The sequence below is a fragment of the Chlorocebus sabaeus genome, chromosome 1 (assembly GCF_047675955.1).
Source record: "Chlorocebus sabaeus isolate Y175 chromosome 1, mChlSab1.0.hap1, whole genome shotgun sequence".
Lineage (NCBI taxonomy): Eukaryota > Metazoa > Chordata > Mammalia > Primates > Cercopithecidae > Chlorocebus > Chlorocebus sabaeus.
The window spans coordinates 47,492,693-47,509,910 of record NC_132904.1 but is presented as its reverse complement, the minus strand read 5'-3'; the positions used below and the strand labels follow the sequence as shown (position 1 = coordinate 47,509,910).

General features: G+C 43.8%; 1 protein-coding gene across 3 annotated transcripts in view; it reads left to right on the top strand.

Moving 5' to 3' along the window:
- Positions 1–1,049: 1,049 nt before the first annotated feature.
- The window catches only part of NCR3LG1 (natural killer cell cytotoxicity receptor 3 ligand 1), a 30,021-nt gene continuing 13,852 nt past the window's right edge, over positions 1,050–17,218 (top strand). The window contains exons 1-3 of one of the 3 annotated variants that reach the window (XM_073017982.1): positions 1,050–1,404; positions 6,014–6,364; positions 16,515–16,853. In XM_073017982.1, the coding sequence (XP_072874083.1) occupies positions 1,335–1,404; positions 6,014–6,364; positions 16,515–16,853 (760 nt within the window). In that variant the 5' untranslated portion in view covers positions 1,050–1,334. Of the gene's footprint in view, positions 1,405–1,691; positions 2,037–6,013; positions 6,365–16,514; positions 16,854–17,218 lie in introns of those variants that run through there. The other 2 variants (XM_008005475.3, XM_037999637.2) reach the window with 2 other exon arrangements.

Here is a 17,218-nt window from a genome sequence, read left to right as displayed (position 1 = left end):
ATGTATAAGGAGTCATCATATACCTCCATTGGGAATGTTATTTAATGATGTCACTAATACCAGACAAGGATGTCTCCTCAGGTAAGGCTCCTTGGAGGAGGTAGAGGTTGAGAAGAGGTATAATTTAGGTTTTTAAAATGCAATAGCCAGACTTAACCTTGCACATCTCTACCTGTTACAATGGTGGTCCGGAAAGCTGCAATCTGAAGGCCCCTCAGCTAGTTGCTGCCACTGTGGGCCCTCTGCGCCTCTCTCACTTCTGGGCTCTTTATGCATGTACTCTGTTCTGCAGATAAGTGAGGATGTGACTATTTGCTTAGTCAGTGACAGTATCTCTAACCCTGCTTTTTCTCAGTTTTAGAGATGTGTAAATAGGCTGGGGATATGAGGTCACTTACCCACTGTCCTATAATCAGCAGATGGCATGACTGGCATTGGAGTTTAGGTCTGTCTGTGCTTTTCTGTACATTCCATCCTTTTTAATGATGCGAAGGAAAAATGCAGTCGGGTCAATGAGACAAATGGAATGCAGGTTGCTGGGGAAAGAATGCAGGTTGTGCGTTACAAATGCACACACTTTACAGTGCCACTTGGGTTCTGAACTTTGCGGTTAAATTGATTTAAAAACTGGTCTAGAGGTGGTAAAACTTAAACAGCGAATGAAAATATTTGGGTTTGCTTCAGGAGGTCGCAAATCACTTCTTGGTTAGTAGAAATGGGAAATGAAGGGCCACCTTCAGGCGTTTAACTGAATTGTCCAGGGGATTTAATCTGGCTTTCGACTCAAGTAATGCTAAGGTTTTGTTGCTTTTGGTTTTTAAAGTAATGTAAGTTTATCGTGCCAACGGTAAGATATCTCTCTGGACGCGTGCACCTGCTCTCGCAATCACTGACTGCGGTCAGCATCCTCCTTAGAGCAGCGCCCCGGGCCACTTGGATCCCGGCCTCAATTTACTAAGCGAACTCAGAGGATGCCCAGAGTCCTGGACTGCAGAGCCGCTCGCGAGAGGCACCGGGGCTGTAACCGCGCAACCTCGTGCCGTGGGCGGGGACGAGGGAGGCTTCCCCAGCCGGTGCGCGCCCTGGCGCGAAAGTGAGGCGCGGGCGGGGCTGGTCACGCGCCTGGCTTCCTGCAGTGCGAACCCTGGAAATCCAGGCGACTTCGCAGTTGCCGAAGGGACCCGAAGAAGTGGGATGTGCAAAAGCGCCGGCTGGAAATCCCGGCTGTGTCTGCGTCAACTCTTTACCCAACAGAGGGCTCCCCCGGCCCTTGGTTTTTACCGGGCCGCCTGCTCCCACTCGGCGAAAAAAATTCCAGAGCGGCTGCCGTGGCGATGGCGTGGATGGCTGCCTTCTCCGCGTGCGCGGCGCTCCTGCTTCCGTGGTGCCCACTGATGACCGCAGGTAGGGGGCGGCTGGGGTGGACTGGGGTGGGCTGGGGTGGAGGCGGCTGGGGTGGGCTGGGGTGGAGGCGCCTGGCGCCAGAGGGTCCTCGCGGTCGGCTCCCTAGCGCCCCTCCAGGGGACCGCGACGTCCTGGGGGCTGGGGGCTCTATTTTCTTTTCTTTTTCTTTTCTTTTCTTTTTTTTTTTTTTTTTTTTTTTTTTTTTGAGACGGAGTGTCGCTCTCGCCCAGGCTGGAGTACGGTGGCGCGACCTCGGCTGACTGCAAGCTCCGCCTCCCGGGTTCACGCCATTCTCCTGCCTCAGCCTCCCGGGTAGCTGGGACTACGGGCGCCCGCTACCACGACCGGCTAATTTTTTGTAGTTTTAGTAGAGACGGGGTTTCATCGTGTTAGCCTAGATGGTCTCGATCTCCTTGACCTCGTGATCCACACACGTCGGCCTTAAAAAGTGCTGGGATTACAGGCGGGAGCTACCGCGCCGGGCCTGGAGGCTCTATTTTCAAGCACCTCTCCTTTGTGAGATGCGGAGTCCCCGATGCAACAGGTTTATATTGAAGGCCTGCCCTGTGCAGGGTCGGCACTTGTGCGAGCGGAAACGGTGCTTCCTTGGATGTCGCGCGCTCGGTGCCTCGGTAATCTGCGCCTCTCTTGCATCATCCGAGGGGTCGGAGCAGAGAAGAAAATCAGGGAATGGGGAAAATAGGAAAATGATTCACCCGCGTATCAGTGGGTCCTCCTGGCTTTGCTAAGTAAGGTCTTTACTGAGAGCGGGAGGGGAGTGTTTTGATCTTGAGGTGACCTTCAAAAGTCCTCTTACTTTTTTGGGAACTCGTATGGGAATGTTCTGCGTTAACTTAAACAGGAGACTACAAGGCTGAAACGCGTATGTAGAGATATTTAAACTCATTTCTAATTAGCAAGAATGGCAATTAAACAACAAGATGCTGCTTGACCCTTACTTACTAGGCTGGCCACAATACGCTCCTGGGTACCAGGTGCTGGAGGGGGAATGTAGGAATCCCGGAGGCGCGTTCTGGGCGCCCCGAGTCACTGCAGGTGGAGGCGAACCGCGTGTGGACGTCACCGTGGAGCGCTGGGCGGCAGCTTCACACCACGCCCTTGCTGCTTGCCAAGCAGCGTGAACGGATGTTGAAGGCAAAGAGCCAAGCAGTGGACATACAATGTAATACCATTTCCACAGTTTGAGAAACAGAAGATACAGCCTTAAAGAGAACAAAAATGTATGTTAAACACCTTAGAATGACTGCCCAATGGGAGAGGGAAATGAAAATAAAAACGAGGGAATAGCATTTCTATACATTTCCAATGAGCAATGTGAAAATAAGACAGTTCCGAGTGAAGTGTGGGCGGCGACGAAAGCCAAATTTGCGCTGGACTTGGCGCTGGTGGCTGGAAGCGCCTCCACGCCCTCAGTCTGGGTCTCCTCGAGCTCGAAGTGGCGCCTGGGGGCTCCCGCCGCGCCCACCCGGTCCCAGGCCCGGCGCCCCCTCCTCAGGAGCCTCGGGTGCCAGCCACTTTCGTCCGGCCCCCGTCCCCGCGGATGCTGGCGGTGGTGGAGAAGGGCCGCGCGGTCTCGGAAGCGGAGAGGAAGGAACGCCGTTTGGCTGTGCGGCGGCGCTTTAGTGGCAGCAGCAGCAGCTCCTGGGAGGAAGCTAGTTCGGGCTCGTCCAGCCACGAGGAGTGAGGCGGCCGCTGCATGACGGTCGGACCCCAGAATCAGGCGTTGGTGCTGGACTTCGGCACCGGAAGAGACTGTGAAATTGAAAACCATCGGAAGCTTTCGCCTAACAAATCATTTCTGCCCACAAGAAATCCCTACACCTTAGAATGGAACATCTATTTCCCGGGCTGTTATTCTGTGTGGAAGCAAATTTAAAGTGGTACAAGAAAAAAAAAATCCAATCAGACAAAGGAATTCGTCAGATTTCAATGCAAGATATTCTAGCCCGTCTTTGTATGAGACTGTCTTTAAAGGTTGTTGATATAGAAAATGTTTTAAAGAACGTTAGGTTTTATTTCAGAAATGAAGTTCAAAAGAGCAATTTGTAAAGCTGTAGTTAACAATCCTCCCTGGTTGGAGGGCTCTAGAACGGGAGATTCTCTATGCAGGTTATACCACTAGTTGATTTGAAAAGATAAATGCATAGATTCTTTTCCTTGGAAACAAGACTGCAGAAAATTCCAAGGATCTAGTCCTTGAAAAAGGGGAATGCTCTTAAGCTGTTATTAAGGTACTAAACTCTGTACCTTTAAATGAAGATACATGGAGGTCCGGGGTGAGCGCTTGGGCGCTCTGAAAATAGACGGCGTTTCCCAAATTTGCCTTCTAAATTTTGATTTGTTGATTTAAATCTTTTAAATTTATGTAGTCTGGCACTCAGGTTTGTATTCCTTTTAAGCACATGTTAGTGTTTTGGTATTTTCCCCTCCCCCTCCGACCCCCCAATTTTTTTTTTTTTTTTTTTTTGTAGTCTCTTTTCATTTGTAAGAGTGACAATAGAACTAGGTGGCCTGGCTATTTCTCTCGTATCCTTGGCTCCTCCATTCTTTGGTTGGCCACCAGGGGGAAGCATACTGTTTTTTGGTTACAGTTGACCCTATCTTCATTTTGTAGGTCAAGTCTGTTTTTGCCTTGATACATAGAACATAAAGTTTGTCACCATGTTTCCCTAATGCATTATTTTTAAAAATAGACTTGCACAAACCTTTGAGTAAGTTGGCAGGTTTTTGGATGCATTTTTTGTTAACATTAATTTTGAAAACTTTATTTAGATATGTTGGGTGTGACTAATGAAAGGACATGTTTGATGGCAACAAGGGGAATTCGGTTTCTGACATTTATCTAAATATTGATGTCTAGCTCTGCATTGTTAGTAATGAGTCTGACTTCTTTGGAGTTGCACTCTTCTTTGAAACAGCAAATGTAATATTTTGAACTGTCCTTGCACTTTTTGTTGGATTGGTGTAAGCGTAAACTTGCTGGCAACCTACTGTTCTAAAATAGAAAACATCTAGCCAGTCGCAGTGGCTCATACCTGTAATCCCAACACTTGAGGAGGCAGTGGGAGGATTGCTTGAGCCCAGGAGTTGGAGACCAGCCTGGGCAACTTAGTAAGTCTCCATCTCTACAAAAAATCAAAAAATTAGCTGAGCATGGTGGTGTGTGCCTGTAGTCCCAACTACTTGGGAGGCTGAGGCAGGAGGTTCACTTGAGCCTAGGAGGTGGAGGCTGCAATGAGCAGTGATAGCACCACTGCACTCCAGCCTGGGTGACACAGCAAGACCCTATCTCTAAATAAATAAATAGGAAAACATCAAAAAAAGAGAAAATTATCTTTACAATAGCATCAAAAAGAGTAAAATACTTATGAGCAAATTTAACAAAAGAAACAGAAAGTATATACTCTGGAAACTGTAAAATATTGCTGAAAGAAATTTATCTAAATAAATGAAATGGAAAAATGTCCTGTCTTAGTCTTGCCAGGCTACCATAACAGATATATATTGTGTGGCTTAAACAGAAATTTTTTTCTCGTGATTCTGGAGGCTGGGAAGTCCAAGATGAAGGTGTGGATGATCTGGTTTCTGGTGAGAGCCTCATTTCTGGTTTATAGAAGGATACCTTCTTGCTGTATCTTTACATGGGGGAGAGAGACATATCTCTCTGTCTTGTCTTCATTTGTTTATCTATCTATTTATTTATTTATTTATTTTTGAGACAGTGTCTCACTCTGTCATCCAGGCTAGAGTGCAGTGGCATTATCACAACTGACTGCAGCCTTGAACTTCTGGGTACAAGGGATCCTCCTACCTCAGCCTCCCAAGTAGCTGGGACTATGGGTGCTAACCACCATGCTGGGCTAATTTATTTTTATTTTTTTGTAGAGACAAGGTCCCATTATATTGCCTAGTCTGGTCCAGAACTCCTGGGCTCAAGCAATCCTCTGGCCTCAGACTCTCAAAGTGCTGGGATTATAGGTGTGAACCACCAGGCCCAGCCTCATGTCTTGTCTCTCTCTCTTTCTTTTCTTTTCTTTTCTTTTCTTTTCTTTTCTTTTCTTTTCTTTTTCTTTTCTTTCTTTTCTTTCTTCCTGAGACAGAGTCTCACTCTGTCACCCAGGCTGGAGTGCAGTGGCACGATCTTGGCTCACTGCAACCTCTGCCTCCTGGGTTCAAGCAATTCTCCTGCCTCAGCCTCCTGAGTAGCTGGGATTACAGGCACCTGCCACCACACTTGGGTAATTTTTTGTATTTTCAGTAGAGATGGGACTTCACCATGTTAGCCAGGATGGTCTCAATCTCCTGACCTCACGATCCGCCTGCCTCAGCCTCCCAAAGTGCTGGGATTACAGGCGTGAGCCACCGTGCCCTGCCTCATGTCTTTTCTTGTAAGGGCACTAATCCCATTCATGAGGACTCTCCCCTTATGACCTAATCACTTCCCAAAGGCCCTGCCTCCAGATACCATCACACTGGGAGTCAGGCCTCAATATGAATTTTGGAGGACTCCAGCATTCAGTCCATAGCACATCCCAAAAACGTGTTCATAAATTGAAAAACTGAACATTGTGTTCTCTTATTGCCACAGGTGATCTGAAAGTGGAGATGATGGCAAGGGGGATTCAGGCCACACGCCTGAATGACAGTGTTACCATATCCTGCAAAGTCATTTATTCCCAACCCCTCAACATCACTTCTATGGGTATCACCTGGTTTCGGAAGAGTCTGACATTAGACAAAGAAGTCAAGGTCTTTGAATTTTTTGGAGATCACCAAAAGGCATTCCGACCTGGAGCCAATGTGTCTCTATGGAGGCTGAAGAGTGGGGACGCCTCACTGAAGCTGCCTGGAGTCCAGCTGGAGGAAGCAGGAGAGTACCGATGTGAGGTGGTTGTCACCCCTCTGAAGGCACAGGGAACGGTTCAACTTAAAGTTGTGGGTGAGTGTCTCGGGGCAGTGCCCTATAGTTCCCATGGTGTTGGGGTTAACAACAACAAAACCCAAACACCTCTTTGAGCTCCACTTTCCTGTATTATGAAATGGTCTGATAATACGTGGATGAACTTGGTGGCTGTATTAGTTTGCTAAGGCTGCCATAACAAAATACCATTGACTGGGTGGCTTTAAACAACAGATGTTTATTTCTCACACTTCTGGAGGCTAGAAGTCTGAGATGAAGATGTCAGCAGGATTGGTTTTTTTCTGAAGCCTCTCTCCTCTGGCCATCTTCTCCCTGTGTCTTCACATGGTCTTTCCTTTGTGTCAATATCTGTGCCCTAATTTCCTCTTCTTATAAGGATACCAATCATATTGGATCAGAGCCCACCCGAATAACCCCATTTTTAACTTAATTGCCTCTTTAAATAACCTAGCTCTAAATACAGTCACATTCAGAGATACTGGGAATTCTGGGAGGACATAAGAATTTTAGGAGGATGTAATTCAGTCCAGCATGGACCCTCCATAATTGTACATAAGACTTTGAATGTTTTGTCTATAGTAATTTTGGGAGTGAGAGGCATATTAATTAGGATTCACTTCCTCTGCAACTGACAGAGGAATAACAGCGACAGTGGCTATATATATAGCCAACTGACGGTGGCCGTATATATAGCCACTGTTCTTCCAGGCTTTATATATCTATAGAAAGGGTCTACATAGGAGACAGGGTCTCGCTCTGTTGCCCAGGCTGGAGGGCATGGCACAATCATAGCTCACTTCAACTCCAGGGCTCAGGTGATCCTCCTGCCTCAGCCTCCTGAGTAGCCAGGACCTCGGGTGCATGCCACCACGCGTGATTAATTTTTACACTTTTGTGGAGATGGGGCCTTGTGTTGCCCAGGCTGGTCTCCAACTTCTGGCCTCAAGAGATCCTCCTGCCCTGGCCTCTCGATGTGCTGGCATTACAGGGATGAACTACCATGCCTGGCCAACAGTGGCTTTTAAAGACATTAATAGATTTTTTTTTTTTAAGGACAGTTTTGGATTTACAGAAACATTGCAAAAATAGTATGAGAGTTCTCATATCACTCTCATCTTGCATACCATTTCCCCTATTATTAATATCTTGTATTCGTTTGGTACCTTGATATAATTAATGAACCCATATTGACATTTTACTATAATTAAAGTCTGTAGTTTATTCCTATTTCGTTAGTTTTTACCTAATGTCCTTTTTCTGCTGTAGGATCCCATCAGAATACATTGCATTTAATTGTTATATGTTCTTAGGCTCCTTTTTGCTGTGACAGTTTCTTAGACCTTATTTTTGATGTCCTTAACAGTTTGGTGAGGGTATTGGTCAGGTATATTGCAAGATGTCACTCAATTAGGATTTGTCTGCTGTTTTCCTCATAGTTGGACTTGGGGTTATGGGTTTTTGGAGGAACATTGCAGAGGTAAACTGCCATTGTCATCACATCAAATCACATGACTTATGACTGTTGATGTTGACCTTGACCATGTAGTTGAAGTAGTGTTTGTCTGGTTTCTCTGCTGAAAAGTTACTCTTCCCCCTATTTTCATACTGTACTCTTTGAAAGGAAGTCACTCTGTGCAGCCCACACTTAAGGTGGGGGGTTACTTATGTTCTTCCTCCTTGGGGGTGGAGTATCTACATAATTTTTAAAAGAATTCTTCTGCATGGGAGATTTATCTCTTTTCTCCTATTTATGAATTTATTCAATCATTGATATCAGTAAGGACTCAAGGATATTTATTTTATACTTTGTGTTATAATGCAGTACTACTTTATTTTTTCTCAAATTGTTCCAGCTTTGGCCACTGGGAGCTCATTCACTTGGCTCTTGTGTCACATTGACATACCCCCATCATTGTAAGATTTTGTTTTATTTTATTATTTTATTTTTTGTTTTATTTAATTTTTGGCAAATCCATATCAAGGATTTTGTTTGATTTTAAGCACTTTTTACTTTTTGGCACTATAAGATGCTCCAGACTCATGTTGTGTATTTCCTGTCTTGTATATTTCCTGGTTCTAGTCCTAGAACCAACCAATACTCCAAGAAACTTTGGTTCCTTTTATTGGAAAATGATATTAGAAACCAAGACTAAGTACACTAAGTGTACTTTTTGCTACTGAGGTATCATTGGATTCTAGATCCTCTCAGCCAACAGAGCAAAGAAATATATGTATGTGTACTAACCTCTGCATATATACATATCTATAAATATTTCTATGTGTAACCATCTGTACCTATATTAAACATTTGTTCTCACTGATGTCTCCAACTTTAATCCATTACCACATAGATCCTTCTCTTGCTTATCTGTAAACTCCCACTCCAACAGTGAGAAACCTGTACCCACCATACTCTGTTTATTTGTTTAATTATTAACCTGTACTCCCGTAAGAAACAACTTTATCTACTAGAGTACAGTGCTTCTTGGCAATTCCTTTTTTTTTTTTTTTTTTGGAGATTTATTTTGAGACAGAGTCTCGCTCTGTTGCCCAGACGGGAGTGCAGTGGTGTGACCTTGGATCATTGCAACCTCCACCTCCCAGGTTTAGGTGATTCTCCTGCCTTAGCCTCCCAGGTAGCTGGGCTTACCAGTGCCTGCCACCATGCCTGGCTAATTTTTGTATTTTCAGTAGAGACGGAATCTCACCATGTTGGCCAGGCTGGTCTTGGACTCCTGACCTCAGGTGATTTGCCCACCTCAGCTTTCCAAGTACTGAGATTACATGCATGAGCCACCACACCTGGCCCGGATTTTAGCCATTCTAGTAAGTATATAGTGGTATCTCATTTGTTGTTTTAATTAGCAGTTCCCTAATGACATAATGTTGGACATCTTTTCATGTTCTTACTTACCATTTGTATGTCTTGTTTTTGTGTGTGTTTATTGGTCGTCCAGGCTGGAGTGCAGTGGTGTGATTACAGCTCACTTCCCAGGCTCAGGTGATTCTCCTAAGTTTCAGCCTCCCAAGTAGCTAGGACTACAGGCACACATCTCCATGCCTGGCTAATTTTTGTATTTTTTGTAGAGATAGGGTTTTGTCATGTTGCCCAGGCTGGTCTTGAACTCCTGGGCTCAAATGATCTGCCTGTCTCGGCCTCCCAAAGTACTGGGAATTGTATGTCCTCTTTGATGAGATGTTTGTTCAGATTGCCTATTTTTTAACTGGGCTCATTTTTTAAATTGTTATGTTTTAAGAGTCCCTTGTACATTCTGGATACAAGCCTTTATCAGATAGATGTCTCACAAATATTTTCTCACAGTCTGTGTCTTGTCTTTTCATTGTCTTAACAATGTCTTTTGTAGAGCAGAAGTTCTTAATTTTAAAAAGTTGAACTTACTACATTTTTCTTTCATGGATCATGCTCTTAACATTGTATCCTAAAGCTCATCACCAAACCCAAGGCTACCTAGATTTTCTCCTGGTATCGTCTAGAAGGTTTATAGTTTTACCATTGACGTTTAGGTCTATGAGGCAGTTTACTTTAATTTTTGTGGAAAGTGTAAGGTTTGTGTCTATATTCTATATGCATTTTTTTTTTTTTTTTGCATATGAACACCTAATTGTTCCAGTATCATTTGTTGAAAAGACTGTCCTTTCTCCATTGAATTGCCTTTGCTTCTTTGTCAAAGATCAGTTGAATATATTTGTATGGATCCATTTCTGGCTTTCTATTCAGTTTCTTTTTTTTTTTTTTAAATACAGGCTGGAGTGCAGTGGCACAATCTTGGCTCACTGCAGCCTCTGCCTCCTGGGCCCAGGCAATCCTACCATCTCAGCCTTCCGAGTAACTTGTACTACAGGCTCATGCCACCACTCCCAGCAAATTTTTGTATTTTTGTAGAGATAGAGTTTTGCCGTGTAGCCCAGGCTGGTCTGGAACTTCTGAGCTCAAGTGATCTCACCCGCCTCATTCTCCCAAAGTGTTGGGATTATAGGCGTGAGCCACCACGCCCTGCCCTATTCAGTTTCATTGATCTCTCTCTTCTTTCCCCCATACCACACTGTCTTGATTACTGTATTTTAGTAGTAAGTCTGGAAGTCAGGTAGTGTTAGTCCTTCATTTTTGTTGCCTTTCTTCAGTATAGTGTTAGCTCTCTGGGTTTTTTCTTTCGATATAAAGTTGATAATCTATTGATATCTGCAAAATAGCTTTCTGGGATTTTGATTGGGATTGCATTGAATCTAGAGATCAAGTTGGGAAAATTGACATTTTTTTTTTTTTTTTGAGGCAGAGTCTTACTATGCTGCCCAGGCTGGAGTGCAGTGGTACCATCTCAGCTCACTGCAACCTCTGCCTCCCGGGTTCAAGCAGTTCTCCTGTCTCAGCCTCCCAAGTAGCTGGGATTATGGGCATGTACCACCATGTGGCTAATTTTTGTATTTTTAGTAGAGACAGCATTTCACCAAGTTGGCCAGGCTGGTCTCAAACTCGTGACCTCAAATGATCCACCAACTTCGGCCTCCCAAAGGGCTAGGATTACAGGTGTGAGCCACTACACCTGGCCAGTGGTATTATATTTTTAATTTCAAATTCCAATTGCTCAATTGTTCATTCCTGTCAAGTAATTGATTTTTGCCTGTTAACTTTGTATCCTGCAACTTGCTTTAATCACTTATTCATTCCAGGGGTTTTTTTTTTTGGCCAAGTCTTGAGATTTTTCTACATAAATCATGCTGTCTATGAAAAATACAGTTTTATTTCTTCCATTATTTTTATTTTATTTTATTTTATTTTATTTTGTTTTGTTTTGTTTTGTTATTTTAATAGAGATGAGGTCTCACTATGTTGCCTAGACTGATTTCGAACTCCTAAGCTCAAGTCATCCCTCCACCTTGGCCTCCCAAAGTGCTGGGATTACATTGTGTGAGCCACTGCACCCAGCCTCATTTCTTCCATTCTAACTTTATATCTTTTATTTCCTTTTCTTGTCCTGTTATTCTAGCTTAGACTTCCATTACAATGTTGTATAGGAGTGGTTAGAAGGGACATCTTGCCCATTTCTGATTTTACTTTCTAACCATGAAGTGTGATATTAGCTATTTTTTGGTAGATATTCTTTAGCAAGTTGAGGAAATTTCCCTTTTATTCCTAGTTCGCTAAGAGTTTTTCATGAGTCACTGTTGAGTTTTGTCAAATGCTTTTTCTGCATTATTGGTATGATCATGTAATTTTATCTTTAGCCTGTTAATATGATGACTTACATTAACTGATTTTTGAATGATGAGCCAGCCTTGCATATGTGTAATACTTGGTTATGGTATATAATTTTTTTTTGTATTGTTGGATTAGATTTGCTAATATTTTCGTGAGGATTTTGTATGTATTTTAATCAGTGATATTGATCTGTAGTTATCTTTTCTGGTAATGTCTTCATGTGGCTTTGGCAGTAGGGTAATATTGGGCTGGCAGAATAAGGTAGAATGTGTTCCCTGTGTCTACTTCTACTTTCTGGAAGAAATTGTAAAAAACTGGCATTCTTTATTCCTTAAATGTTTAGTAGGATTAACCTGTGAAACCATGTGAACCTGGTGCTTTCCTTTTTTGAACGTGATTTTCTTCTTCTTCTTCTTCTTTTTTTTTTTGTTAGTTATTGACTCAATTTCTTTCTTTCTTTCTTTCTTTCTTTCTTTCTTTCTTTCTTTCTTTCTTTCTTTCTTTCTTTCTTTCTTTCTCTTTCTCTTTCTTTCTCTTTCTTTCCTTCCTTCCTTTCTTTCTTTCTTTCTTTCTTTCTTTCTTTCTTTCTTTCTTTCTTTCTTTCTTTCTTTCTTTCTTTCTTTTTCTTTCTTTTTTTCTTTCTCTTTCTCTCTCTCTCTTCCTTCCTTCCTTCTTTCCTTCCTTCCTTCCTTTACTTTCTTCCTTACTTTCTCCCCTCCCCTTCCCTCCCCCTCTTCCCTTTCTTCCTGCAACATCTCGCTCTGTTGTCCAGGCTGGAGTGCAGTGGTGCGATCATGGCTCACTGCAGCCTTGACCTCCTGGGCACTAGCGATACTCCCACCTTGGCCTCTGGAATAGCTGGGGCCACAGGCGTGCACCACCATGCCCTGCTAATTTAAGGCTTTTTTTTGTTTGTTTGTTTGTTTGTTTTTTTAAAGATATGGAGTCTTACATTGCCCAGACTGGTCTTGAACTCCTGGGCTCAAGCGATCCTCCCACCTTGGTCTCCCAAAGTGCTCATACAGGTATGAGCCACCATGCCTGGCCCGCTAAAGCACTTCTTTTTATGTTTCTCGCACAGCAGATCTGTTGGTGAAAGGTTTGTCTGAGAAAGTCTTTATTTATACTTCACCTTTGAAGGAAAATTGTTCTGAATATAAGATTCCATGTTGGTGTTTTCTCTTTTTAAAGTTTCAATGCTTTAAATATTTCACGTCACTCTCTTCTTGCTTGCATTGTTTCTGACAAGAAGTCCAGTGCTGTTCTTGTTCCTCTATATGTAAGGTGTGTTTTTTCTCCCTGTGACTTTTTTTCTCCTTCCTTCCTTCCTTCCTTCCTTCCTTCCTTCCTTCCTTCCTTCCTTCCTTCCTTCCTTCCTTCCTCCCTCCCTCCCTCCCTCCCTCCCTCCCTCTCTCCCTCCCTCCCTCCCTGCCTCTCTCCCTCCCTCCCTCCATTCCTTTCTCTCTCTCTCTCTCTCTCCTTTCTTTTCCCTTTTCTTTTCTTTTCTTTTCTTTCGTCTTTCAAGATGGGGTCCCACTCTGTTTCCCAGGTTGGAGTGCAGTGGTGTGATCATGGCTCATTGCAGCCTTGACCTACTGGGCTCAAGCTCAAGTGATCCTCCCACCTCAGCCTCCCAAGTAGCTGGGGCCACACGTGGGTGCCACCAAGCATGGCTAATTTTTGTATTTTTTGTAGAGATGGCATTTCGCCGTGTTGCCCAGGCTGGCCTTGAACTCCTGAGCTCAAGTGATCCACCTGCCTTGGCCTCTGAAAGTGCTGGGATTATGGGAGTGAGCTGCCATGCTTGGCCATCTTTGTCTTTCTGAAGTTGAAATATGATATGGCTAGATGTGGATAGGCATATTTGGATATTTATCCTGCCTGGTATTCTCTAAGCTTCCTGGGTCTGTAGTTTGGTGTCTATCATTAATTTTGGAAAATTCTCAGCCATTATTTCTTCAAAGTATTTCTTCTGCTCCTTTCTCTTTTCTTCTTCTTGTATTCCCATTATATATCTGTTACACCTTTTGTAGTATCCCACAGTTCTTAGATATTCTGTTTTTTAAAAATTCTTTTTTCTCCTTGTATTTCAGTTTGGGAAGTTTCTTTTTTTTAAATTTTTGTTTGTGACAGGGTCTCACTCTGTCTCCCAGGCTGGAGTGCAGTGGCAGGATCTCAGCTCACTGCAACCTCTGCTTCCCAGGTTCAAGCGATTCTTGTGCCTCAGCCTCCTGAGTGGCTGGGACTACAAGCGTGCACAACCATGCCTGGCTAATTTTTGTTTTTTAAGTAGAGACGGGGTTTTGCCATGTTGGCCAGGGTGGTCGCCAACTGCTGACCTCAAGCAATCTGCCCACTTTGGCCTCCCAAAGTGCTGGGATTATAGGCGTGAGCCACCACACTGTTCTGAGTTTGGGAAGTTTCTATTAACATCTTCAAGCTCACTGATTCTTTCCTTGTCAGTTTCTTTCTTTCTTTTTTTTTGAGACGGAGTTTTGCTCTTGTTGCCCAGTCTGGAGTGCAGTGGTGCAATCTCGGCTCACTGCAACCTCCGCCTCCCAGTTTCAAGTGATTCTCCTGCCTCAGCTTCCCAAGTAGCTGGGATTACAGGCATGCGCCACCATGCCTGGCTAATTTTGTATTTTTATTAGAAATGGGGTTTCTCCATGTTGGTCAGGCTGGTCTCAAACTCCTGACCTCAGGTGATCCACCCATCTCAGCCTCCCAAAGTGCTGAGATTATAGGTGTGAGCCACTGTGCCCAGCCTCCTTGTCTGTTTCAAGTCTACTGATGAACCCACTCAAGGCATTCTTCATTTCTTTAATGATATTTTGAGTTCTAGCATTCACTTTTGGTTCTTTCTTAGCATCTCCATCACTCTGCTTATATTACCCATCTGTTTGTGCATGTTATCTGCTCTGTTAGTGCTGTTAACATTTTAATTATAGTTTTTTAAAAGTCCCTATATGATAATTCTAAAATCTGTGTCATACCTGAGTCTGGGTCTGATGTTTACTTGGTTTTTATGTACTTTTTAGCATGTCTTGTAATTTTTCAGTTGAAAGAGAGATATTATGTATCAGGCTTTTATTATGAAGCTTTATGTTAATTTGGCTAGGAGCTGGGTTGCGTTTAATGCTTATTATAGCTATAGGTGCCAGAGATTTCAGTTTCTCTAGTGCTTTTTTCTCTCCTTTCCTATTGTCTTTGAGTTTCCTTATGAACTCCTTAAATAGGGTCTGTGCCTTGTAGCTCTCTCACTTGTAATTTTCTGTTATTATACTGGATCCCTGTTGATGTGGTAGTAAAGTGTTGGAGGAGAATCTGTTTATACTTTTATAATTAATCTTATTCTTTTAGTGGCCTGAGCCCCTGGACTGTGACCTTCAGAAGTGTTTCTTAGCCTTTTTCTCTCTTCTTAAGTGATACAGAAAGGCTATAGACAGCTGGAGTTCCCTAATTTTCGTCTCCCAGGTCAGATAAGGCTCTGACATCTTCCCTTGAGATGGAGGGAATAATCTGGGTGTATTTTAAAATGATTACTTCTTTCCATCCCCCAGAAAGAAGAGGAGATTTTTCTTGACTCTTTACTGTGAGAATCTGTTGGGGTTCCTGGAAGTAAAACTCATGACAGTGTGGTAGCATCCCCAAGACTGGGTCCTGAGGATGAAAACCCATGAAAGTATGGTAGCATCCCTAAGACCAGAACCTGAGGAGGTTTTTATTCTCAAGCTAGTCCACACTCATCCTTTACTAGTTTGTCGGAGTTACTGCTTAAGTACTTCTACCAGTTTATGACTCCAGCAGCTTCTGCATGAGGCAATTTTGTCTTAGCTGTAATTTTCTTAATCTCCTTCTTTCTCCAGTTTTCTGAGTTGCAGTTTGCCCTGTCACTTCAATTCTCCAAAGAATCTAAGAAAAGTGGTTGATTTTCAATTTGTTCAGCTTTTGTTCTTATTATAGGATGGGAGTGATGACCTCTCATGTGAGAGGGAAAACTGGAAGTCAATAGTGGTTGTGGAAATGGCAGTTTATTTTTCTTTCAGAACTGATGTAGCCAGCCAAGGGCAGATATGGCAGATAGCTCTGTGATCATCTGGGACCCATGATCCTTTTATCTTGTCACTCTGCCATCTTCAGTATGTATCATCCACCTTGTGTTTGGAAATGGCCTATCCGTCTCCAGTCATCACATAGTATTCCAAACATCCTGCAGGAAATATGAAGGAGACAGACAGAGAGAAAGAGACAGTCTTTTAAGACATCCTTTTAATTTAAGGATACTTCCTAGAAGTTGCTTTTGCCACTTTTGCTTAATTCCAGACCTACCAGACCTTGAGTTTGCATGGCCAAACATACCTGCAGTGGAGGTTGGGTGATACAGCTTTAATCTGGATATGTCATGGCCAGCTAAAAGTGCATAGAATAGAAATTGAAGAGCAATTAGCAGTCTCTACCACAACAGTGTTCCAAGGCTTTCCTCAGATTATGAAAGGTGTCTGTGGCACAACATAGCTTAAGAAAACTCTGCTTTACAAAATTGCTGTGAGAGTTGGGGTCACAGCATGTCAACACCCGGTTGGCACTGGCACCGACATACCCAGAATATTTAGCCCAAGCTGACTTGCATTCAGTCACTCGCGTGTCCTGAAGGCTTGCCATGGGTCAGATGTCAGGCTGATAATAAGCTAATCCCTCCCTACCCTTAAGGAGTGCCCAGTCTGATATTGTAAATCTTCAGCTCATTGCTGGACATGGTTGCAGCATTATCTATGCCTCAGAGTCCCCATCTTTTAAAAAGAGTAGGCATCCTGTGTTTTTTGTCTTATCTGGCTACGGGAGCAGTGATGCACAGGTGTGAAGGTATGGTAGAAGCCAGTTAGCTTAAGGTGTGGCAGGGATAAAAGGCTGCTGGGCCCAACTCTGTATGACTTTTTTTTTCCCTGGCAGCTTCCCCAACCAGCAGATTGTTTCAGGATCAAGCGGTGGTGAAAGAGAATGAAGGCAAATATATGTGTGAGTCAAGTGGGTTCTATCCAAAGGATATTAATATAACATGGGAGAAGAGGACCCAGAAGTCTCCCCATCACGTAGTGATTTCTGAGAACATCATCACTGGTCCCACCATCAAGAATATGGATGGTACATTTAACATCACTAGCTGCTTGAAGCTGAACTCCTCTCAGGAAGACCCTGGGACTGTCTACCAATGTGTGATACGGCATGAGTCCTTGCATACTCCTGTGAGCATCGACTTTAACCTGACTGCTCCTCGGCAGAGTCTTTCTGGTAAGGGTCTTTCTGGACATTTCTTCTCTTCCCTGCCTTGAGGGACTGTAACATAAGACTTATTCCCACACAGCCCGGGGTCTTAGCTGGGGACTGAAGGGGAAGGAGAGAAAGCTTGGACTGGAAGGACCAAGCTGGGGTCTGGCCTAGCTCAGCCCCAGAGTCAGCAGTCCAGCTTAGGTCCCTACACCTGGGCAGAAGATGGTCTAGAGTGGTGACCATAGTCATCAGGTGGAGCAGGGCGACTTGTCAGCTCATGGCAGCTTCAGGGTTTTGGATGGTCCATATGGCTTGAAATAGGGAACCTGCCAGCTGCTAGGGGAATGGGGACAGTATCCTACCCATGTTCCCTGAGGATAAGGGGC